Below are 25991 nucleotides of genomic sequence, written 5' to 3' on the forward strand. Positions count from 1 at the left end.
TTTTGACAAGCTAAAAGGAAAAACAAAACCCACTTTAACAACCTCCAGACATGAGATGGCTTCTCTTCCCATTTCAGAAACACCCAGATACATTCTCCATTACTAGCCGAGTTTAGCTTGACAACACTTGACAGGACAAAATGAAACAAGATTTTATGTTATTGTTTTTACTTTCAGCAACCAATACAACTCAGAAGGTAAATACTCTGGCCTCTCTGGGAACTGTACTGATGGAAGTTAGTGGACTCTGTAGAATATATAAGTATACACACAAACACCTACGTTCATATCAAAGAATGGCATTCCCATGGCTGTGTGAGAGCAACACTGTCCTTAAATTCGTCTAACCTTAGCAAGTAGCACAGCGAGATCTGTTGATAATAGAAACCATTGACAACAGAGAAAATTATGGGAACATGTTGCTGGTGACTGCTCCATTAGTCAATTCAACTTTAATTATAGTCAAGGGGGCAATTAAGCAGAAAGGAAGGGCAAGCTATGTTTTACTAGGCCTCTGAATATGCCTGGGGTATGTTGAGAGGGAAACAGACAAAGACTAAGAAACCCTGGTACTCTAGAGGAAAATTAATGCTGCCGGCAAAACAGCCTGATGAATCTTGCCCCTAATAATGATCTAACACACACTGACACAATTCCTCAGATCTCTTTCTCCACAACGTACTAGTATGGCACTCAAACTTCCTCCCTTTCCTTCAAAAGTCACCTCCTATCTACATTTCCTTCATGAAAAACATTAATCTCCCTTCATTAACTGTTCTCCTTTGGCTGCCATCTTTCCTCTCCCAGTTTTAGTACCTTTCTTTATGTTCCTCCAAGAAGACAGCTTGACACTGCTGTACTTCTTTATGGGCTCCTGCAGATCCAGTGAACCTTTACATCACAATTGTGTAATAAAGCTTTTGACAACCTCATTTCCCAACCCTTTCGACGCACTGAAAGTTCCCGTTAGGTCCCCTCAAGAATCTTAGCTTGAAAGATACGCTTCAAGCAGCCTTTTATGTCAGCAGAAATCATTTTATAAAATGTGACGACACTATTAGCACCACTATCACTTAATGTTTGCTTATTTAATGCCAACTGCATGGTAAATTGAAAACCTCATGAACAGGAACTATGACACTCCTTTTATGTACAGAGTCTCAAGTACAACAGATAAGACCAAAGAGACAGAGTGATCTTAATAAAGGAGTACTGATGTTCCAGGAGAAGGCTGATGAAATACATCCAAGAACATAGAAAAAATAAATGGCAAAGTTACATACAGAGCTAGTCAGTGTACTTTAAATGCTGGAATGCAAGAAAATGCAAAATCGAGCACACTTGCCCCTACAACACCAGTACTCTTGTGGTGGTACCTGTGAAAAGGGGATGTTCTGGGGGGTGGATCACCATACAGTGACAGATCCCCTCCCATCAGTCCTGATATTTTTTCCCCAGAAAAGAAAACATCAGCCCTAAAAAGGAGGTGAAAATGGAGTGGGGAAAGTCCACCCTACCTTCCACTCCACTGGTGCCCATGTATTTGTTGGATCTTCCACATGGGATAAACCCTCTTCCCTTTCTCCCCCACCCCACCCATTTTCAATTGCTCTGCTAGCTCAGTACTGCGGCATGAAGCAATGAAAGGAATAACACAATATATGTGACAATTGAATGCAAATATTTATTTGAAATATTTATCACTAGCCTATTAGCCAAAGTTCTCAAGGCAACTGGCAATATATTGAAAACAAAACAAACCAGACAATTGTGATGCAAACATGCGCAGGATTATGGAGAAAGCTAGAGAGTTCCAGAAAAAACATCTACCGGTACTTCTGCTTCATTGACTATGCAAAAGTTTTTGACTTTGTCGACCACGGCAAACTACAGCAAATTCTTAAAGAAATGGGAGTGCCTGATATACCTCATCTGTCTCCTGAGAAATCTCTGTGGGACAAGAAGCTACAGTTAGAACTGGATATGGAACAACTGATTGGTTCAAAATTGGGAAAGGAGTACGTCAAGGCTGTATATTGTCTCCCTGCTTATTTAACTTATATGCAGAATTCATCATGCGAAAGGCTGGGCTGGATGAAACCCAAGTCGGAATTAAGACTAATCGCTGAAGAATTGATGCTTTTGAATTATGGTGCTGGAGGAGACTCTTGAGAGTCCCATGGACTGCAAGAAGATCAAACCTCTCCATTCTGAAGGAAATCAGCCCTGAGTGCTCACCGGAAGGACAGATCTTGAAGCTGAGGCTCCAATACTTTGGCCACCTCATGAGAAGAGAAGACTCCCTGGAAAAGACCCTGATGTTGGGAAAGATGGAGGGCACAAGGAGAAGGGGACGACAGAGGACGAGATGGTTGGACAGTGTTCTCGAAGCTACCAGCATGAGTTTGACCAAACTGCAGGAGGCAGTAGAAGACCTGAGTGCCTGGAGTGCTCTGGTCCATGGGGTCACGAAGAGTCGGAGATAACTAAATGACTAAACAACAACAACAACAACAACTCTTCACTTGTGACAGTAGGCACTGGAGGGCTGTGTGGGCCTCAGCCATAGCCCTCACTATGAGTGGGAAGGCAGGCAAGCAAACCAGACAAGCCAACCCTTCCTTCTTCTTAACTTCAACACTGCCACCAAACGAATATATTTCATTTTCCTCAGGCTACACTTACTAAACAGTCCCTATAACTTCCTGTACATTAGCTGGCCCAACACACTCCCTATACTGGCTAAAGCACTTAGGCATGGAGTAAATAACAAGGCCTCAGACCAACTTTTTCCAAGACAAATTACGCTTTTACATAAAGTTTTAGTAAGGCAATAAGATAAACACTCTGAGAAAACGATTTTACAAGATCAATCCATTGTACAGTTTGAGTAAACAAGCAGATAAATGCTTCCACCTACACCAGTTCGACACAATTTTTCTAACCGAGTCAATACTTATCAATTTGCATCCCTCACTTCAGCTTCTGAGCCCTTCATGGTCCCTTCTTCTAGTTCCTTCTGTCTGCATCTCTTCAAGTATCTGACTCTCAACTATCTGACTTGCCCAATTTTCTAGCTTAATTTATATCGAATACATTTTCATTCCGCCCCTAACTCTTCCAGCCAATCAGGAAAGTATACTGCAAGCTATACTTTCATTTCCCCCTCTCTACTGCCAGTTTCCTAGGCTGAAACTTTGGCCCTTTAGGGCAGAACTTCCTGAACAAAGCATTCCCTTAAACATTCAACCTTTGAACTTCTAACCCTCCTATACAGGAGGACCTTTAAGCGGCGGGGGGGGGGGGGCAATTTTTTAACCAACAACTGCAGTGCCCCATAGGGAGGCTGCATTTGCTCAAGGGGAACCTTCTGGAGTGTGGGGGCAAACCAGTAGCGGATGGGGCCTGAGGCAAAAGTGGGTATAGTAGTGGATGTGATTCTTATCTTTGTACAGTAGGCCACACATAAATCCAAGATTTCTAAACACACACACACCTTTCCATCCTCCATCCAGGCAAAGAATAGATCACTATCACAGTTCAAGGACACTTTCCAGTCAGACAGCAGCACTCAATAATGGTCTGGAGTGGGACCAGTGCAGGTGCAACTTGGAGAGCGGGGCATGGCCAGGCCCAGATAGAGCTGTCTGAAGGTCCACATTTGGCCCTAGTTCTGTGCCTCCCAACAACCACCTTTAAGAAATATACAACTATTTTAAAGCCCAAGTTTTACAACTAAAAACCACACTCAAAGTGACTGGAAATCCACAGAGGCAAAGGTGGAAGAAGCCGTCCTCAGATATTACAATGTGTATACTTTAGCTACAATTTATTAAATTAGTATTTTTATGGGAAAATATGCTTCAAAATCTTGATTTTATGTAGTAATTCATGAATCATATGGTCACTGTCAGTCACCAAGCTTTGGATCAACTTCAGACTTATCCATCACTGATGGATAAATGATGTGGCTGCCTCAGCCTTTGTCAGAAGATTTTTTATAGCCTCTTTTTGTCATAATGTCAATAGTATTTTGGGTCACTTCGCCTTATCTGGTGTTTTAAACAAGTTGTCATTAAAGATAGCCTTTATATAGCTATAAGAGTAGAGACAGAGTCCTTGATTCAAATGTCATGGACACCAACTAGCCTACTGAAAAAATGAAGCTTACTGGTACTAGACTGAATTCTTGAAGGCTACAGCTTATAGTAATGGATAAGACACAGGGTTGAAGATTCCTGAGGAAGAACTAGCCTGATCCCTTGGCATACCTGATTCTAGTCTTGCCTGGGGGAAAGGACTGGGAGAATAGCGACCTGTATTGGTATCAAGGACCTAAACTCAATACAGTGGTACCTCAGTTTAAGAACTTAATTCGTTCTGGAGATCCGTTCTTAACCTGAAACTGTTCTTAACCTGAAGCACCACTTTAGCTAATGGGGCCTCCCGCTGCCGCTGCGCCACTGCTGCACGATTTCTGTTCTCATCCTGAAGCAAAGTTCTTAACCTGAGGTAATATTTCTGGGTTAGCGGAGTCTGTAACCTGAAGCATCTGTAACCTGAGGTACCACTGTAAAGCTGAAGTTCCTGAACTTTTGACTATCTTCTCCTTAACTGGGGCTCCCATTTGGGCCTGTTCCCAACAAGACTCATGGATCGTAGGGCCTCCAAGGTGCCCCTCCTGCAAACAGGCTCACAATAGATGCTTTTTGTTTATTTGTTTGGTTCTTCACATACACAGCCCAACCTCTCTCTCTCTTTCTCTCTCTCTACACACACACACACACACACACACACATACCCACATGCATATACCATTCATAGCTGGAGGAAGAAGAGGAGAGGACAGAGGGTGAAGAAAGAACTGTGAGTGGAGGGGGGCACCTTTCCCATCCTCCAGACCCTCTGGGAAACTCAAAAAATCTGCTGCATCTGGAACTGGATGTAGAGAGTGCAGCTGCATGGGACACAGTTATGGGTTGCCTAAGGAAGTACCATCCACCTTGGGTCTGCCCATAAAAAGCAAGCCTAGAGTGAAAGACCATTGTGTCCAATAACTCTTCTTGTGAGACTTTTGTGGGTGGGCTGATAATTTGTTTGGACTCTGAGTAAGAATCCGGAGGCTAAAGAGAACCCAGAGGCTCTTTAGCTAAATGACAGATTGCGAATACTTTGTACAGATAAGAAATTGACATGAATTAAAGGGAAACTCTTAAGGGAAGTTTCTGGTAAATAATGGAAACGGAGAAAATGGCAGAAAGGATCATCAATAAAGTGAAGGGGAAGTCAAGGAAAGGCTTAGTTGGTAACATGCTCCAAAGCAAGATAACATGTCCTATTTGGTAGTATTCCTCATCTATGAATACTTATAGAATTACAAGGAGAAAGGGGACTTTCTGGGGTCAGGTTTACACTCAGATGGAGCTACCTAGTAGCAAATAAGCAGAGCATAAACCACTTGCATCAGACTACAGTGGTGCCTCGCAAGACGAAATTAATTCGTTCCGCGAGTTTTTTCGTCTAGCGAATTTTTCGTCTTGCGAAGCACGGTGTCTGGAAAGTTTTGGAAAAGGTTCAAAAATCACCAAAAACCTCAAAAAAGGCTACCACACCGCATTCTATGAGTTGCTCCTCGAAGTCAAGTCGCAACTGTATTAACGGTGTTAAGAAAAAGGAAACAAACTTGCAAGACGTTTTCGTCTTGCGAAACAAGCCCATAGGGAAATTTGTCTTGCGAAGCAGCTCAAAAACAGCAAAACCCTTTCGTCTAGCGAGTTTTTCGTCTTGCGAGGCATTCGTCTTGCGGGGCACCACTGTATCTGCATTCATTTGTATCGCTGCCACCGATACAACTTTGCATTACATCTGGTTCTACCAAGTTCAACAGCAGTTCACAATTAATTCAGCTCTGTGTTTGTGCCAGCCTGAATAAGCATCTAGACAACTCCTGTTGGGCTTTATTTTGCTAGATGAATTGATTTTGACCAATATTAAGAAGTGGGGGGGGGGGGAGAAGCTGTAAGAAAACAAGATGTGTTTCTGACTTAATCTGGAAAATGAAGACCTAGCTTCAATTCCTGAATTCTTTAATTACAAAGCCACCCATCTGCTATAATTCTTGCTTACATTAAATATGTGTTTCCACACAAGCTGCTCCTCGTCTGCAGCCAGGTTCAGAACTAGACTGTTCTCTTCAGTTTTCCATTAAGAAATTGGATGGATAGATGTTTCCATATGTTTCCTGTAAGATGCTGAGCCAAATACAGTGGCGGGAGTTATAAAATATATTCTATGCATTTAGGAACAGTCCTATGGGTGACTGCTTAAGTCATGACCTCCGCTTTTCCTTCAATCTGCAGCAAATGCACACACGCAAAATAACCTCATCCCAAAAGCTTACCAGGGCACATTACTTAGACCAGGGGTTGTCAACCCGGTCCCTACTGCCCACTAGTGGGCGTTTCAGGATTCCAGGTGGACAGTAGGGGGTTCTACAGCACAAGCTGAATCTTCCTTCCATCGAGCACTGGTGGGCGGTAAGGAAATTTTACCATCAAGAAAGATGCATTAGTGGGCGGTAGGTATAAAAAGGTTGACTACCCCTGATTTAGACACTTGTTTGATGTAGGAAATGCTGAATATTGGCTGCCAGCTACATCCTCCTCCATTGAGTTATGCACATAAGAGGTAGGGCAGGAGGTGGAGTAATATGACAGCTATTGCACCCTGGAGACCTGGAGTGACAGAGTATCTTCCCTTCCTTACATCTTCCTTTCCAACAAATTGCACATATCTCTAGTAAAGCATGACCCTAGGAGTAGCTTGCTTGGGAAACTTCAGGGTGGGGGGGTCCTCCACTGAACGACAATAAAATACAGCCTCTAATATTTATTTAATCCATAAAAATGGTTAGAAATTAAAAGGCAGAGAGAGAGAGAGAGAGAGAGAGAGAGAGAATGGGTTACTTTGGTAACTGACAAATCATGACAAAGCAACGCCTATATGATACAGTGGTACCTCGGGTTACATACGCTTCAGGTCACAGACTCCGCTAACCCAGAAATGGTACCTCAGGTTAAGAACTTTGCTTCAGGATGAGAACAGAAATCGTGCAGTGGCAGCGGGAGGCCCCATTAGCTAAAGTGGTACCTCAGGTTAAGAACATTTTCAGGTTAAGAAAGGACCTCCGGAACGAATTAAGTACGTAATTAGAGGTTACACTGTACTTTAGTAAAAAGTAAAATAAAATGAGATGCTTCAATTTTAAGGGAAAATCTCCCCTTACAAAGCTATCCATAAACCAGTTATCTGGATAAAAGGAAAGCTTGTCTTTTGCAAACACCCCAAATTCCTCCCAAAGCTTCCATTAACATTATTCTCACACACAGAAACCCTGGGAAGAGATGCCTTTATACTGACTGCTTTCTCTATCCCTACAGCTTGTCTTGTTTCACTCTCTTCCTCTTCACTGCTAGGCATTAGCACCTGATGCTACAGCCATCTGTGCAACCCTCCTTGTCAGTGAAGATTTCACTTGCTGCTTCTGCAAATAAAGCTCTAACACCAAGGTTACTTTTTTTAAAAAAAGAAGAATTTCTTTGCCAACTCCTTTGGTCTTCTCTCCCTCTGCTCTTTTGCCATGCTGCCATTTCTCTTCCAATTTGCTTCCTTCTGAGCTCTGCCCTCCATTTCCCACAGCCACCTGTCTCCCCTTCAAAAGAACTACACTAAAGCATCATGGAAGGCCAAAGGCTGGAGAAATAAACAAATGCAGAGTATAAACTTATATAAATTGCCTTTGCATTTCTCCAATACTGCACCTTTTCTTTCCTCCAAGTATTCCAGTCTGACATGCTCTTGATGTAATATGGTGGGAGTGAGGAATTAATGTTTAGCTTATAAAAGAACACTCTGCTACCAGGAACGAAGCTAAAGGCAAGGTGACATTAGCTTCATTTTGGAAATGGGCATTTGGCAGCTGCCTGAATATCCTATGCAAAAACACTTGCTATTGAAAAACAAAGATATTGACACTTTTCAGAAAGCCAAATATCAAATCTCCCTCGTACCCAGCCAGATGCAACAAACCTGCATGGCTTCCACCCGGAAAAACACCAGCACCATCATGTATAAGACCACCAGTACAGTAGAGCTGACATCTTTCTGACCATGTGCTGACAAGCTTGTGGATAAGATAACAAAGCAGTGAGAAAGGTGGGGGTTTGAGCACCTGCTCCCAATTGCCAAGGGGAAAGGACTATTAGAGCCTGGCCAAAAGGCAGCATCTTGGGGACAGATACTCTGCACCCACATTGAGTGGTGAGATGCATCTCCCCAAACTCCTCTGTGCTATGAGATCCTTAATTATCCAGCTAGCAGCATCCAGAGCAACCATTTGTCTGCAATCCTTTCAGGCTCTTTGACTTTCTGACCTGTATCCAAGAAATACAGGGTGTTTACCTTTCTCCCTTGAAAGCCTTTCCTTCATAAGAGTCTCAATGGTTCTTTGATATCATGCTTCATATCACGCTTCTTGCAGTAGCCAATTAGAACTCATCTAGGCCCTATATTTTGAACATTTTTTTTAAAAAAAATTGCATTGCATTTCACAAACATAAAACCACAGTAATATGATGTTCCATCAAACTGGTCCTCATTGGAAGCAAAAACAAAAAACCTTGGACAAAATAGACTTTTGGTCTGATCCAGCAATTCTGATCCCAGTCCTTAGGTTCTTCTTCACAATGTGGCTTGATGATCTGCTCTTCCCTTGAGAAACTTGATTCACTGCTTGAGGCTTTGATAGCTGATCTAGTGACTGAATCTTGTTATCATTGTAATTTGTATTTATTGTAAAGTGTTCTTATTGGATTTAAATTGTATTTATTGGGTTGTCTTCTAACTGCCTTGGGATTGGTATGGAAGCCAGTATATAAGCTTTCATAAATAAATACATAAAGAATCATAAAACACTTTTTATAATAGGGAAAATCACATAATTGAAGTTTGTTTTTTACAGAAAAAAGAAGGAAAGCACAGTTATAGAAGGTAGCCCATCCTTACAAGTCTGATATGTCTCTTCCCATTTACGTAAACGGGCATCATACTTCTGATTATTAGACCTACAGGTTATCCCTGAGGAGCTTCCTCAGTAATTTCCACAGAGCAAATTTTCATTAGGCTAACAGAATTTCAATACATTCTCAAAAAGTTCCTAGCTGTTTCAACTGGCCTCAATGCAAGTGTCCACAGATATTATAATCTCTTTACAGTTCCGCCAACTACTAGTTCAAACCAATCTGGCACCTCATAAATCAGTTACCTCTCACCCATCAAGCATAGCTGTATTCAACAGAGGCATTTGACTGGCGTTCTCTCTCTTTGATCCTCTGCAAACACAACCATATATTTGCAAATTCTAGTTTCATCAACACATTGAAAGTATTTCCTTATTGCCTGATTCTTTGGGTTTGCAAAGTTGCCCTGAATCCAGTGATGTGGATTACACATGATACTTCGGCCTTGAATTGCAGAAATGTTGGCTGTGTTTGCAGAACAGCAAACATTATTCCATGCGGTAAAATGTTTCATGTTAGTGTTTTCTACACTGTCAATGCAGAGTGGAGTAAACTGAAAAATGGCAGTGCAAGCTGTCAGTCTAGGGCTGGGGACACACAGGTTCTGCCATCTACACAGTCATGATGCTCACTGGATGACCTTGGGCCAATCACTCTCTCTCTCTCTCTCTCTCTCTCTCAGCCTAACCTACCTCACAGGTTTCTGATAATAAAATGGAGTGGGAAGGAGAAACCATGATAGTTTTCTGCCCAAGCTTTTTGCTGCTGTTATGGGGTAGGTGGGTGGGTGTTTCTATTTAATAGATTGCACTTACGTGTCAATGCTATAATGCATTTTTAATTCTAAACAGAATAAAAATGTGCCCACCATTTCACAATACTCTGAAATCAAGCCATATGTTTCCCACAAGGGATGGGCAACTCACACAAAGTTCCAGTGCTCTTCCCCCCACCACACACACACACACACACACTGCATTTATGTTATTTTGTTTGTCTTTTTGCTGCCCATAGCAGCGTGACTTAAGAAACAAGGTTTCTTAAGAAATTGAATGTGTACACACCACCCAATCCATCAACACAAGAGGCAGTGATTGAACTATTCCAGCCAAGTAAAAATGTTGACCGCTAGTGCTTAGCACAGTATTATCACACCGAGCACCAGGTTTTCCTTATAATTATGTATCTGTGCCAAAATATAATTTCACATATAATACCAGACCTTTTCATTTCTTATGTGTTGATATGCCTAGAAATAATTTCTTTACCATCCTTCCCATGGTGTGCTGCTCTCCCCACCCTGCTCCCTCCCAGAACACCTCTGGCATTCCCCAAACCCCCAACCGCACACATACTGTGTACAAGCATTGCTTTAAAAAATAAAAACAATTCTTGTGAACAGCCTCCCAATTCCCCGCCCAGCAATATATTCTATATAAATATCTGCAACCTCTAGAAAACCACCAGGCTATTATATACAGAGTGAGTCCTGACCCTCAATTATACCTGGTTGTCACAATGAACCTATTGGAAAAAGGAAATATTGGTAATGCCTTTTTTAAAAACCAACCAACCAACAAACAAACTCCAGGACACAACATAAAATATCAATGCTGTTGGGGAGGGGGCAACAATCTCTGTCTTTCAGAAGCGCAGTGAATCTTGAAGTAACTTCAGCATTTGAAAACTGATCTCTTGTGATTCTCCCTCTTGACATTTTAATAATTGGTGAGCAGCTCTTGCATACTGACAGGAAAAGCACGACCCTGCTAGTTTTAATGGGACCATGGTTCTCCACCCTCTTCCTTGCCTTGTAGGTGCTAGTTTCAATGGGTAGCAGAAACTGCACCTATATACAGTGGTACCTCGGGTTAAGTACTTAATTCGTTCCGGAGGTCCGTTCTTAACCTGAAACTGTACTTAACCTGAAGCACCACTTTAGCTAATGGGGCATCCTGCTGCTGCGCCTCCGGAGCACAATTTCTGTTCCCATCCTGAAGCAAAGTTCTTAACCCGAGGTATTATTTCTGGGTTAGAGGAGTCTGTAACCTGAAGCGTATGTAACCCGAGGTACCACTGTACGTTACCGGCTAGAGGAAGTCATTTTAGCAGTGCCCTTTTGCCTTGTACATTAGACAAATAGGTCAGTCTCTCTGCAGAAGAATCAATGGGCAGAAATTTGACATTAGAATGGAGAACATTCAGATCAGGGGAACATTATAACTGCCCAAGACGCTCTATCACTGACCTAAAAGTTTCAGATCTCCTGCAAAGAAAAATATTTCAGTTTGAAAATGCAAAATTAGAACTTATCAGGATGTTTGATCATATTCATTAAGCGATGAACAAAGAGATGGTTTCATGGCCCACTGCAGCATTCCCATGAACTTGAATTTCCTGGTCTAAGTATTTTCTCTTTTTTCTGGTTTTTTAACTGGTTTGTTTTGTGCTTTAAGTTTTAAATATTGATATTTTAATGCTTTGATGAAAATCTTTTCTAATGGATTTTAATTATGTATGGATTTTATAATTGATTTTATACTTGTAAACCACTTAGAAGCAGTTCTGGCATGTAAGCATAATAATAATAATAATAGTGTTGAGCTAGCTCAGCAATGCTAAGATTATGGCGTTATCAGCAAATGCTGCATTGTACATTTTCACGACATTAAACCCAACAATTGACTTCTTTTCTCCCCCTTTCACCCATGACATCTGAGAATAATGTTTCATGCTTCAGATGTAAGTGGGGTTTAGCCCACAAAAACCTTTTAAATAATAAAACTGTTAAGTCTATAGGACCCTTGGTTGATGTACCAAATTAAAGAGTACAGCTTTCGGAGTTGCCTGCTTCAGTACACCATCTGTGAATAATGGGCAGACTGCTAAATGTTACAAGTTAATTATGCAATATTCAACACACCCTGGGTCAGCCTGGAGATAGCCTCCACACACTGTTTTGAACAAATGCTTGCAAAGTAAGGTAGTTACTTCAAAGTACATTTACAGTATTTACAGCTATCCAAGTTGGGACCTGAATTCCTTTTTGTTCCCTTAACACCTGGCCCTTTAATGTTCTTTCCAGCTTGGAGGGATGGAAGTCTCTTTGAACCAAAAGCTTCACCAGGGTATAAAAGGATTCAAGGCAGTTTGTATCCTCACTTGCGGACTTGAAATCAATGTCCCAGACGAGTGATTAATGAACTGGGCTTCCTATTTGTCTACCAGCTCCAACTTTGCTACAAGATCAGCTAAGCCATTCAGCCCATGTCAGTGACTTTGTCATGTAGCTTTGGGCTGTGCTACTGCAATAATCCCTCCTGTATTAGCCGTTCATCTGAAAGAAGCTGTAGAACACATGTCAGTTTAAATGGTTACCAGCACAAAAAGGCATGATTACATTGTCCAGGGAAAACTGCAAAGGCTGAACAGAAGCTAAAATTAAATGCTTTAAAACTGTGAGTGGGGGAAAGTAGGCAGCATAAATGAAAGTATGGCTGTTAGCTTCTTGCAAGATGCAAAGGGCTCACTCACACTTTCGTTTGTGCCATGATTTCTAGGCACAAGTCTGAGAGGTTTTACTTCTTTCTTTTTACAAATTTGTTGGCTTTTAAACAAATACAAGAACCATTAGACACTTATCCAGCAGTACACCCAATGGTGTTTGTTTTATCCATTGACTTTAGACATACACTTACACATTATACTTTCAAACATATTACTTAATGTACCCTCTCCCCTGAGAATACTGAGTGGTTGGTATAACAAGGACTTGATTTTGGTCATTAACATAGTTAAAGAAAGGGGTCCACACTTCTTGGAATGTTATGCCTTTAATTGCCCTCCTGCGTCTGGTGAGATGTTCAGACATTGCTGTGCTCCAGATATTATTTTCCCATACTTTTAGGAGTATTTCAGTCTGGTTCTTCCATTGTTGAGCTATCACTAATCGTGCTGCGGTCTGTGTTGCAGAGTGGAGCCGAAGTCTATGTCCAAAGATAGTAGGGCTGAAGCAGGATTTGGATAAAGAGGATGGCCTGTAATTGTCCATATAACGGAGAATGCTCTATTCCAAAAGTTTTCAACATGGGGGCTTTACCACCCAACATGAATAATTGAACCAAGATCCCCGCAGCCCTTCCAAAATAAAGAAAAAGGGAGGTTTTCTGCAGATTTGTTCCGATTAGGAAGTAAACAGCAGGTTTTCCTGGGGAAAGTGGCAGGACATAAGAACCACTTTTCGGACACGTGCCTAGAAATCACGGGGAAAATGGAAGTCTGGGTGAGCCCTACAGTTGCAATCCTAAACTCAGTTTCCTGGGAGTAAGCTCCGTGGTTTCGAGTACAGCTGTAGAGGAATGGGCCCCAAAAGAGCTTATTCTAAAACATGTGCGCCAGCTAAGTTCCTAGCTTAGCCGCACTTACAAAATGTCACCAGAAGTTTAGTGCTGCAGCAGTATTATGTCAGTACTGCAACTGATAAAACAAGAGAGGGTTTGGATGTTAAACAAATGACAAGTGTTACGGTCCTCTGGTAAGCCACTTGTGATTTGAGGGTTAATTTACATCCTTTGTAAGATCAATGCATCTCTTGCCAAGCACTTACACATTATATATAATGCATGACTGAAACTTTAATGCGCTCTTGTTACTCGCTGTTAGTGAGTTTGTTTGTTTATTTACGGGATTTATAAGTTAGACCTTTTTGTGCATGTAGCTGATTGGGAGGGAAATAAGCCAGTAAATGGTGATAAAGAAAGGTAGGTTTTGCCTGCTCAACAACTGACCCAGGAATCTGCCCTGACAGGGCAAGTTGCGGAGAAGGCAAAGGAGGAGGTTGTTGTTGAACCTCAAGTAATACAAGTTGAGAGAGATGCGGCCCTGCAGGAGCATAAGTTGTCATTTCTGAGGACTGAATCTGGAGTGAGGCAGACTTGGAGAGACGGAGTCCTGCTGGGACTGGAGATGGCAAGTTGGTCAGATCCTCCTACGCAGGGATGCTCTGACCTTTGGGATTTGGTTTTGGGCCAGGAGGAGATTGGAGTGGTCGAGGCACTCAACTTTGGAGGGGCATTGAAGTATGTTTTGGAATATTTTTGGGATTTTAGTGCTAACCATGGAGAACGGGCTGACCGGCTGAGAAGGGAGAAAGACACTCTTAGGTTGTTCCCCCGAGATCTACTCCTCAGAGACAAAGGAAGGAAATTAAGAACAAGACCAGCAGAAGACAAAGTAAAGTGCAGGTACAATTATGAAGAAGATCTGCAGAAGGGACATGGAAAAGAGTTAAGACCCTCGGACATAAGATCACCAGGTTGATGGACTAGATGGAACAGATAGAAAGGACTGACAGAACCCGAGACCAGGAAGAAGAGACGGTGGATGAAGATTGGCAGAAAGTTTAAAAATTCATTTAGAGAAATATTGCAAAATTAACGACTGTTAGGAAAATCTTGGAATGAAACTATTAGGCTTTAGTAGAAATGTTATAAGGAGTTATGTATAAACAAGTTTTTAAGTTTTAGGGTTTTTTATGGTAAGATAAGGCTAAAATAAATTAAGACAACTAAAGGACAGAATACAGTGAAAAATGGAAAGGATTTGCTGAGATAATTAATAATTAGAATACAAAAAAGGGAGGTGCGAGGAGGTCGAGGAAATAAGTTAATGAAGATAAGGGTATGGGAATATTGGATTTGTTTTTAAATTATTATTTTTTTGTTCTTGTTTTTGATTTTGGTGTATGGTATGTTTGGTACTTTTTATTCTTTTTGTATTGTTTAATCTCTTTTTTCTTTGCTTTTCTTTCTTTTCTCTTTTCTGTAACTTTAAATTCCCAATAAATATCATTTAAAAGAAAGAAAGAAAGGAAGGAAGGAAGGAAGGAAGGAAGGAAGGAAGGAAGGAAGGAAGGAAGGAAGGTTGGTTTTGCAGGGCCAACATTGTTCTGTGAAGGCAAGAGCTTTCTGGATTTTTTTAAAGAATGGCAGTTACTATTCCAGATTCCATGCCAAATTATTATACAGTCATACCTTGGGTTACAAACGCTGCGGGTTGCGCGTTTTTGGGTTGTGGACCACGCCAAACCCGGAAGTACCAGAACGGGTTACTTCCGGGTTTCGGCACTCACGCATGCGCAGAAACACAAAATGACGTTACGCGCATGCGCAGACGCAGCACTTCAGACTGCAAACGCTGCGGGTTGCGAACATGCCTCCCGCACGGGTCACGTTCACAACCCGAAGTATGACTGTATATTTATTACAGCTTATTCACATGATGTTCAAACGCAGACTTTGCCAGTACTTGGCTAGGGTGGGTGTTCAGCCGTTCCATCCTGATAACTATGTACAAATATCAATATACTTCCCATTTTCTCCTTTTTGTGGGTTTTTTTTGGGGGGGAGCAAGATGAGAATACAGAAGTAGTTTAAACGTTATATATCATGCAAAAAGATGACACATACAGTGGATTCACAAGTAGTAAAGGTTATTTTAAAACTCGCAAGTGTGTCCATTAAATGCAGCAAATATAGAACACAGATCAGGCTTCAGGGGGGGAAATCCGTAATTCATACTGATTACTTACTGAGTACTCACAGAAAGCCCTAATATAAACCACAAGGCAAGTTGCTCCTAGTGTGTATGTGTGTGTGTTTTATATATATGTGTGTGTGTGTGTATATAAAATTGAGAAGCTGTAAGAGTCACTATGTTCAGGTTATCATATCTAGGTTTAATAACCCAAGATGTGAACAAGCCTTTTGCCAATACACATTGTCCATTCACTCCACCATTTACATGAGCCAGCAGGCAAATGAGAAAGTCTTCCATTAATTTATAGTTTCTTGTTTCATCTGAACCAAGAAGTTAAGGTTGAAATCTCCAGAATAAGCCACGATATTAAGACACAAACCATTGCTTAATATCCTGGCTTGTCTGAAGCAATTAACTATTTCATCCAAATTGGAAAACTATGGTTAACAGACTTCTTGGTTATTTGCTCACTCACACAAAGGAGCTACATAAGCAGTCAAAAAGTCCACTCAGCCATATTCATATTCAGCCAAGATATGATACTCCAAATGAAGCCAGAAAATTATGGCCTAGGCATAAAGTTTCACTTTTTTATAGAAAAGAAGGTATGAATATATGGACAGGCAGACAAGAAAGTGAAATGAAAGATTTGCCTAGGGGTTAAAAACAGAAGTGAATGTTTGGTATTTAGGCTTCATCATTCATCATTGCATATAGAGCAGAGAGGCTATATATGAGGTAATTGCTATCAATTATATCTTGAATATCACTTTCTTCTGGAAAAGTGCCAAAAGATAGCAATTCCCCCCCCCCATAAGAAAAGTCTCCCCGTAAGTAAATAAAAAAAAAAAGGCTAATTATTTTTGCCATTAATCACTACCTTGTTTTTAGGCAACACAAAACCTTTGACAACATGTCTTATTTTGAGTATGTGAAAACAACGTTCTGCTGGCTGGGCTTTATCCACTCCTGCCACATTCTGTCAGCCAAGTTCCCTCTCCAAAAGCAACATTCTCCATCTCCTATACCTTTAGTGCTGGATTTACGTATAAGCTATATTACGTATAGTTCCTAAACAAGCTATAGCTTAGGGCCCCACTCTCTTGGGGGGCCCAAAAAATTTAAATGGGAAAAAAGCTGGACGTACATTTCCAAAATATAAGATAAAAAGCAAATAAAACAAAACCTACATACAGCAACAGTGTTTTGTGTTGTGTAGGCTCCTATGATGTAAGTAATGCGCCCCACCTGCTAGCCTGCTCCCTAAAATATCACTGGTTTGCTCATTTCTATATATAGGGTGCCTACATTCTGCATGGACTGGTTGCATGGCAACATGTGCAAATGGCTTTAGATACCGAATAGATCCATAAATTACCATATAGCATATATTCAACAGACACAAAAAGTGACAATTTGTTGTTGACAAAGGACAGTTGGACATATAAAGGGCACCATTACCTTCAGTGGCTTAAGGCCTCATCAAACCTAAATCTGCCCCTGTACACCTTCCCCACCTCATGTTAGAGCTCCCCAGTTTGCTGGTGGGAGGGTCACACACAGAGTCAGCAGACTGCATGAACAAAACAGCTGGAACTCACTGAAATGTTTTCGACATCACTTTAACTAGTATGAAACAACAACAGCAACAATTACACAGCCCTGTAGCACTCCAGTCTGATTAACGTCAGTACAACCAAAACTAAATTCCAAACATTGCAGTTGAATCTACATTCATTTATTATTACTTTTTTATTACATTTATAGCCCACATTTCCTGCAAGGAGTACATGATATATTCCCCCAACCATTTTATCCTTGCAAATCCCTGTGAGGTAGATAAAGCTAAGAGACAGAAAGTGACTTGCCCAAAGTTGCACAATGCGCTGCTTTTTATTTTTATTTAATTTATGGTTAAACTTTATTTTCCCGTTTCAGAAAATACTTGGGACAATATACAGATACCCACACACACATTCCATGCATAAACAGTGCAAACTATATCAGTCAAACATTAAGCAGGTTTGTGCAGTAGTCGAGAGTTCATTACAGCAGTGTCCTCTATGCTCTGTCTTAATCAATTGTCCCTGGGGGAGCTTAGGGAACCTCTGGACTGAATGAAGCAATTGCATTCTCTTAAGAGCAAAGTGTGGCGGAGGTTAACCCAAATAAACTTCCTAAATAATTCATTATATAACCCATTATATAAACTTAGGGAACATATAATTAAATGCTGCAAAGTAAACCAAGTTATTTGTGACAACACACTTGTCTGTAGTGTGTTAACCCTACCCCAAACACTAAATTTAAGTAATGCCCATCAAACCAAATCACTAGAAACCTCCTTTATCAACTTACTCAGATTCAATATAGAGAAATTATCTCTTGGAATCAGAATACCCAAGCACGTTACGACCTGTGCAGCAGCAAAATCAGTATACAAAGTAGATTATCTGAACTAGCCTCATAGCATTATTATAGATTTTAATCAATTAATCTGAAATGCTACCAAAACTATTAATTATGGTATAGATGTTTTAGGTCTACTAATAAATAATAATAAATCATTCCCGTACAAGGCTAATTTAAACTCATAACACTACTGGCTTAATGAAGACAGAAGCAGCCAAAGAGCTTAAGAATCCTCAGTGGCATTTATGAATTAGGCCTCCTCATCCATTTTCACTGTAAGCACAGGGCAAAACCATCCTGGATCAAATGAAAATGATCCACCAGCACTGCTGATCAGTCAGCTGCAATCCTGGATTGTTTGTGGCCAGCTACTGATATTGATAGGAACACTGCCTCTGAATAGTGTATTTTCTATTCAGTTATAATGACTAATGGCCATTGGGAGACCTCTCTTTGTGGGTCAAATCCCTTATTAAAAGGAGCCTCAACCTGTGGCCTTCCCCAGCAAATTCATGGAAGCAAATTCTGTAAGATAATTATGTGCTGCATGGAGAAGTACCTTCTTATGCTTGACCTTGATCTAGTGCTGCTCGGTTTCATTTGTATGGATGACCCTTCATTGTAACATGAGAGAAGGATTGAGGGCTACCAGGAGGAAGCTGAAGCTGGCCGGCCTTCCAAAACACTGCAGTCCTCACCTGATGAATGCCATATGCAAGGTAGCTCCAAAGGAGGGTAGAAAATAGGGGCTGCAACAAACCATGACAGTTCACACAGAGTGAACTGCAATTCCAAAATGGCGTGTTTCTCAGTATATTATATTGTTCTGGTTGGTAAACATCATAGTGCTGATATTGATAAGTATCATCTAATCCAGGGTTTCCTAAACTTGGGTCTCCAGCTGTTTCTGCAGTACAGTTCCCATCATCCCCGACCACTGGTCCTGCTAGCTAGGAATGATGGGAACCGTAGTCCAAAAACAGCTGGAGACCCAAGTTTGGGAAACCCTGATCTAATCCCTTATACTCCACCTCAGTCACTGAGATCATCTCATGGAGCACTTCCATAGGTTCTCCACACCCCTGAGCTTTAGCTGGCCTTCACTAAGGGCCTGAAGCCTTTTAGTGTATCAAGGCCTACCCTGTGGAACTCCCCGCCAGTAGAGATTTGGGAGGAACCACCCCTGCCTTGTATCAGACATTGTCTGAAAACCGTGCTGTTTAGACAGGCCTTCACAATATGAATTACTCTTTTTAACCACAGGTATCTACTGATGCTTTATTGGTGTATTTGGTCAGGTTTTATGGATATTTATGGATTTGTTTTATTATATTTTGCATGTTTGTAAGATGTCTTAGGAAATTGTGGGTTTACAAATGTTTTAATTAATTAATTAAATGATCTGGCAGTCATTCACAAAGAATAATGCCATGAGACAGACAACACTCAAGAACCAAAATATCCAGAGCACCCTGGATATTCAGAGGTAAGCATGAACATTATGCTTCAAAGAACACTTGCTTCTAAGTACAACTTTGTACCACTCTGCATGACTCCGTACCACCAACTGAGCTCCAGGCGGCCCAGTTTTGCAAACAATAGTAATACGTGCTTTGCTCAGTCAGTTCAGACATAATTTACTTCTTAAAACATGCCATGGGGATTTTGTTTTTAAAAGCAACATTTCCCACCTAATCTCTTAATTGTGAAGTCTACTGTAAAAAGCCCTTTTCTTGGCCTCTGTGTGAATGCCAGGGATTAGGGTTTAACCCTTTTAAAAACACTTATAACACAGTGAACGATGTGTGCAGGAATCATCATTTAGTATTCCTGTTAGGCAGACAGCTGATATAAACGTTTCATCAGTCTCAAATGCAGAAAGGCAATTTGAAAGTAAGAGCCCAGCTATACCGAAGCCAACATTAAAGTTATCTTCCCTTTGATTTCATCAATTAGATCAAGGTTTAAAAGAACAAAACTATATTGCTCAACAGCCTTACAGAAAGAGAAGGCCCACTCACTTCACAGAGTGTTTGTTGTGGGGGAGGAAGGGAAAGGAGAATGTTAGCCGCTTTGAGACTCCTGAAGGGGAGTGAAAGGCGGGATATCAAATCCAAACTCTTCTAACAAGTCCCCCCTAGCAGAAGCCCACACAAGAACTTAGATTAGAATGAAGGGGTGCCCATCTCTCTTCCCACCCTGCCAAAAAAATTGACGCTGGGGAGAACCCCCAGAACAATTCCTGGGGGGAGAGGATTGTCGCACATGGCAAGCTGAAATGACGGAATGATTGCCATAGTGCTAGGCTGAATTGCTTTCCAAGATGTTGTTTAGTTGCACTTTATGTAAAAGGTTAACATCCACATCACGAAATTTTTAACTAGAGCAATGGAAATGTCGACAGCATCCTCAATCCTAACTCATGTTCAGAAGAAAATATTAACATTATGAGTCAAACAACATTGTTTCTTTGGTTCAAGGGTATGGTAATCTTTTCCTCTTGTGGATGGGGGATGATGACGAATACAGTAAGTGTGATGAATGACCGCTATATGCAAAATGGGAGAAAATGTTCATTTTCTGATTAAAAGAAAAAGTACATCTGGGGAAAAAACAACTCTGCATCACTCAGTCCTAGCTTTTACTCCATTTCTGGCAGCTAGCAAATGTTTCTCGAAATACTCCTTTGACAGCTGCGTACGTAAAAATATTTAAAATTCGTCTTAAATTTATTGTTCTTCAGGAAAAAAACACACACACCAGGAAATATATCAGATCTTGGCAAACAGTGAACAAATCCTGAAATGAGGCACATTGTGCCAAAAGAAAGCAAAGAGGGAGCGTTTTAGAAGAACAATGCAATCTTTGTGGGTCAAACTGTAATTTAAAGGTATATTTACATTAAATGTAATTAGACTTAATTGGATGCTTTGGGCTCAATGGCTAACTGTTTATTACTGAAGGCTGTATAGTCCAACAGATCCATTTCTGTCAGCTATCTTTTAATACTTTCCCCCTAGATCTTGGCACTATTCCAATACACTACAATTGTTAATTTAAATATCTTAAACAGACATGTGAAATGGATGCTAAATCATAGGTGTTGTCAGTGAATGTTGTGTTCGTGATTCCTTGATATCGGAATGGTTCTAGTTGTAAGACAGGAGTGGGAAAACTCAGGCCTGGGGGCCAAAGGGGCCCTCCTCCAAGCCTCTGTAAATAGTAGTAGTAGTAGTAGTAGAATCATAGAATCATAGAGTTGGAAGAGACCACAAGGGCCATCGAGTCCAACCCCCTGCCAAGCAGGAAACACCATCAGAGCACTCCTGACATATGGTTGTCAAGCCTCTGCTTAAAGACCTCCAAAGTAGGAGACTCCACCACACTCCTTGGCAGCAAATTCCACTGTCGAACAGCTCTTACTGTCAGGAAATTCTTCCTAATGTTTAGGTGGAATCTTCTTTCTTGTAGTTTGGATCCATTGCTCCGTGTCCGCTTCTCTGGAGCAGCAGAAAACAACCTTTCTCCCTCCTCTATGTGACATCCTTTTATATATTTGAACATGGCTATCATATCACCCCTTAACCTCCTCTTCTCCAGGCTAAACATGCCCAGCTCCCTTAGCCGTTCCTCATAAGGCATCGTTTCCAGGCCTTTGACCATTTTGGTTGCCCTCCTCTGGACACGTTCCAGTTTGTCAGTGTCCTTCTTGAACTGTGGTGCCCAGAACTGGACACAGTACTCCAGGTGAGGTCTGACCAGAGCAGAATACAGTGGCACTATTACTTCCCTTGATCTAGATGCTATACTCCTATTGATGAGGCCCAGAATTGCATTGGCTTTTTTAGCTGCCGCGTCACACTGTTGGCTCATGTCAAGTTTGTGGTCAACCAAGACTCCTAGATCCTTTTCACATGTACTGCTCTCAAGCCAGGTGTCCCCCATCTTGTATTTGTGCCTCTCATTTTTTTTGCCCAAGTGCAATACTTTACATTTCTCCCTGTTAAAATTCATCTTGTTTGTTTTGGCCCAGTTTTCTAATCTGTCAAGGTCGTTTTGAAGTGTGATCCTGTCCTCTGGGGTGTTAGCCACCCCTCCCAGTTTGGTGTCATCTGCAAATTTGATCAGGATGCCCTTGAGTCCATCATCTAAGTCGTTGATAAAGATGTTGAATAAGACTGGGCGCAAGACAGAACCCTGTGGCACCCCACTAGTCACTCTTCTCCAGGATGAAGAGGAACCATTGATGAGCACCCTTTGGGTTCGGTCAGTCAGCCAGTTACAAATCCACTGAGTGGTAGCATAGTCAAGACCGCATTTTACCAGCTTCTTTACAAGAATATCATGGGGCACCTTGTCAAATGCCTTACTGAAATCAAGGTAGGCTATATCCACTGAGTTCCCTTCATCTACCAGGCTTGTAATTCTGTCAAAAAACGAGATCAGGTTAGTCTGACATGACTTATTTTTCAGAAATCCATGCTGACTATTGGTGATCACAGCATTCCTTTCTAGGTGCTCACAGACTGTTTTCTTAATGATCTGCTCCAGAATCTTCCCTGGTATTGATGTCAGACTGACTGGGCGGTAATTATTTGGGTCCTCTCTTTTCCCCTTTTTGAAAATAGGGACAACATTTGCCCTCCTCCAGTCTGCCGGGACTTCGCCTGTTCTCCAGGAATTCTCAAAGATGACTGCCAGTGGTTCTGAGAGCACATCTGCCAGTTCTTTTAATACTCTTGGATGCAGTTCATCTGGCCCTGGAGACTTGAATACATCTAAACTAGCCAAGTATTCTTGTACTATCTCCTTAGTTATTCTGGGCTGTGTTTCCGTAGCTGAATCATTTGTTCCAAATTCTTCAGGTTGGGCATTGTTTTCTTTATCGGAGAAGACTGAGGCAAAGAAGGCATTGAGGAGTTCAGCCCTTTCTGTGTCCCCTGTTTGCATTTCACCATCTTCTCCTCTGAGTGACCCCACTGTTTCTTTGTTCTTCCTTTTGCTACGAACATACCCATAAAAGCCTTTTTTGTTGCTTTTAACCTCTCTAGCAAGCCTGAGTTCATTCTGTGCTTTAGCTTTTCTGACTTTGTGTCTACACGTGCTGGCTATTTGTTTGAATTCCTCTTTGGTGGTTTCCCCCCTTTTCCATTTTTTGTACACATCCTTTTTTAATCTTAACTCAGTTAAAAGTTCTTTAGATAGCCACCCTGGCTTCTTTAGGCACCTTCCATGTTTCCGTCTCATTGGTATTGCCTGACGTTGTGCTTTTACTATCTCCCTCTTAACAAACTCCCAGCCATCATGAACTCCCTTTCCTTTTAGTATTACTGTCCATGGGATCTCACCCAGCACTTCCCTAAGTTTTATGAAGTCGGCTTTCTTAAAGTCAAGAAATTGAGTCCTAGTATGCTTGGCTGCTCCTTTCCGCTGTATAGTAAACTTCAGAAGGGCATGATCACTCGCGCCTAATGATCCTTCCACTTCTACCCCACTAACCAGGTCATCAACATTGGTTAGGACCAGATCTAAAATGGCTGTTCCTCTTGTTGCTTCTCCCACTTTCTGGACAATGAAGTTGTCTGCAAGGCCAGTGAGGAATCTGTTTGACCTTATGCTCTTGGCTGAGTTTGACATCCAACAAATATCCGGGTAATTGAAGTCCCCCATTACTACTATCTCCCTTCCTTTTGCATGCTTGGCCATCTGTTCCAGGAAGGCATCATCTATGTCCTCCGTTTGGCTTGGGGATCTATAGTAAACTCCCACAATGAGGTCTCTGTTATTCTTCTCTCCCTTAATTTTGACCCAAATGCTCTCATTTTGGCTTTGAGGTTCTAAATCTTGGATCTCTTCACAGGTATACACATCCCTGACATATAACGCCACTCCTCCTCCTTTCTTGTCTGGTCTGTTTCTCCAAAATAGATTGTATCCCCCCATTATTACATTCCAATCGTGGGACTTATCCCACCAGGTTTCAGTGATGCCTATTATGTCATATTTAGTTTGCTGTACCAAGAGCTCAAGCTCATCTTGTTTATTTCCCATGCTTTGCGCATTAGTGTACAGACATTGAAGTCCATTAATCATTCCCCCATGTCTCTTATTTAAGGATTTTTTCCTCCCACCACTAGGTCTGCGTGCTGTTTGCTCCATTTGGTCTATGACATTTGGATGATCATCTTCATCAATTGATAGACTCCTACCTTCAGGAGCACTGTCTCCCTCCCCCACATTAGTCAGTTTAAAGCCCTCCTGATGAGGTTTCTGAGATTTTTGGCAAAAACATTTCTCCCAACCGTTGTGAGGTGCAGCCCATCGCTTGCCAGAAGTCCATCTTCAAGAAACTGCAGTCTGTGATCTAAGAATCCAAACCGTTCCTGTTTACACCATTTGCGAAGCCAGCTGTTCACTTCCACTATTTTTCCCTCTCTCCCTGGGCCACGTCGTTCAACTGGGAGGACAGATGAGATGACAATTTGTGCATTTAATTGCTTCAATTTCCTGCCCAGAGCCTCGTAGTCTCTTTTGATCTTCTGGAGGCTATTGCTTGCAGTGTCATTGGTTCCCACATGAACCAAGAGGAAGGGGTATTTGTCAGTGGGTTTTATGATTCCTTGCAGTCGTTCAGTTACATCTTGGATCTTAGCCCCGGGGAGACAGCACACTTCCCGAGACATCTTGTCAGGCCCACAGATCACTGCTTCTGTTCCCCTCAGTAGGGAATCCCCTATCACCACTACACGCCTCCTCTTAGGTTTGGTCGGGGTTCTTCCATGAGCTGTCCGTTCCAAGGTCGCCTGCACATTCCCTGAGGACTGACTTTGCTGCTCGTCTTCATATACCTGATCGACTGAAATGAGGGAGAGATCCTCAAATGGAGTCTGCTCTTCGTCTTCCATGCTAGGGGAGAGGACCTCAAAGCGATTGTGTATTTCTAAACTATCAGAACGAACCCTGGGCCTCCTACTTCTTTGAGTCACGTTTCTCCATATATCTGGCTCCTGTGTTGATGAACTAGCCTCCTTCTCAGGGGAGTCCCCTGTCTCCTCCTTGGTGGAGACGGTGTGCTCTGTTGCTTCCAAGAAGAGCTCCAGATCTCTAATTCTTTGGAGCGTAGCTACACGTTCCTCCAGTTGCTGGACTTTGTCTTTTAAGAGGGCAATCAACATGCAATTGCTGCAGGTAAAGCTGCCTGCAACCTTTGGCAAGATGGCAAACATTGCGCAGGAACCGCAGGCAACTGCAGCTGTTCCCTCCCCCTCCATCTTGAGAACATCGTTGGGGTGGCTACAGTGGTCCTCCATCACAAAAAGCGTGAAGACAGGACAAATAACTCCCCCCACAAAAAAACCTAGGTCTCCCCCAACAAACGTTTGAGACTAGCGCCCCTAAATCTAAAAGATGGATCAAACTGCCCTGTTACCTCTGATAAGCTCCTCCCACAGCTAATCACCTTCCTCAACAGAAACCCTGCCCCCTCTGACCTTTGCACAGGGAGAACAGCTAATCAGCCACAAAGAAACACACACACACACACAAGAAAACCCTTTTCGCTCCTTCTTCAACTGCTGCCCTGCTACTTCTGATAAGCTCCTCCCACAGCTAATCACCTTCCTCAACAGAAACCCTGCCCCCTCTGACCTTTGCACAGGGAGAACAGCTAATCAGCCACAAAGAAACACACACACACACACAAGAAAACCCTTTTCGCTCCTTCTTCAACTGCTGCCCTGCTACTTCTGATAAGCTCCTCCCACAGCTAATCACCTTCCTCAACAGAAACCCTGCCCCCTCTGACCTTTGCACAGGGAGAACAGCTAATCAGCCACAAAGAAACACACACACAAGAAAACCCTTTTCGCTCCTTCTTCAACTGCTGCCCTGCTACCTCTGGTAGTAGTAGTAGTAGTAGTAGTAGTAGTAGTAATTTATTATTTATACCCCGCCCATCTGGCTAGG

The 25991-nt window shown here is 41.9% G+C and overlaps 2 protein-coding genes across 11 annotated transcripts in view; both read right to left on the minus strand.

The window, feature by feature from the left end:
* The window catches only part of SEMA5B (semaphorin 5B), a 369522-nt gene that overhangs the window by 111248 nt on the left and 232283 nt on the right, over positions 1–25991 (minus strand). The gene's annotated exons all lie outside the window — the stretch shown is intronic.
* On the minus strand, positions 23024–25917 carry LOC310693431 (uncharacterized protein). The gene is made up of 2 exons (XM_083475465.1): positions 25525–25917; positions 23024–25457 (listed from the first exon to the last, which is right to left on the minus strand). Exon 2 carries the CDS (start codon positions 25334–25336, stop codon positions 24269–24271), a length of 1068 nt encoding a protein of 355 aa, XP_083331591.1. The 5' UTR covers positions 25337–25457; positions 25525–25917; the 3' UTR covers positions 23024–24268.

The sequence above is a fragment of the Podarcis liolepis genome (genome assembly GCF_965112155.1).
Source record: "Podarcis liolepis genome assembly, chromosome: 1".
NCBI classification, from domain to species: domain Eukaryota; kingdom Metazoa; phylum Chordata; class Lepidosauria; order Squamata; family Lacertidae; genus Podarcis; species Podarcis liolepis.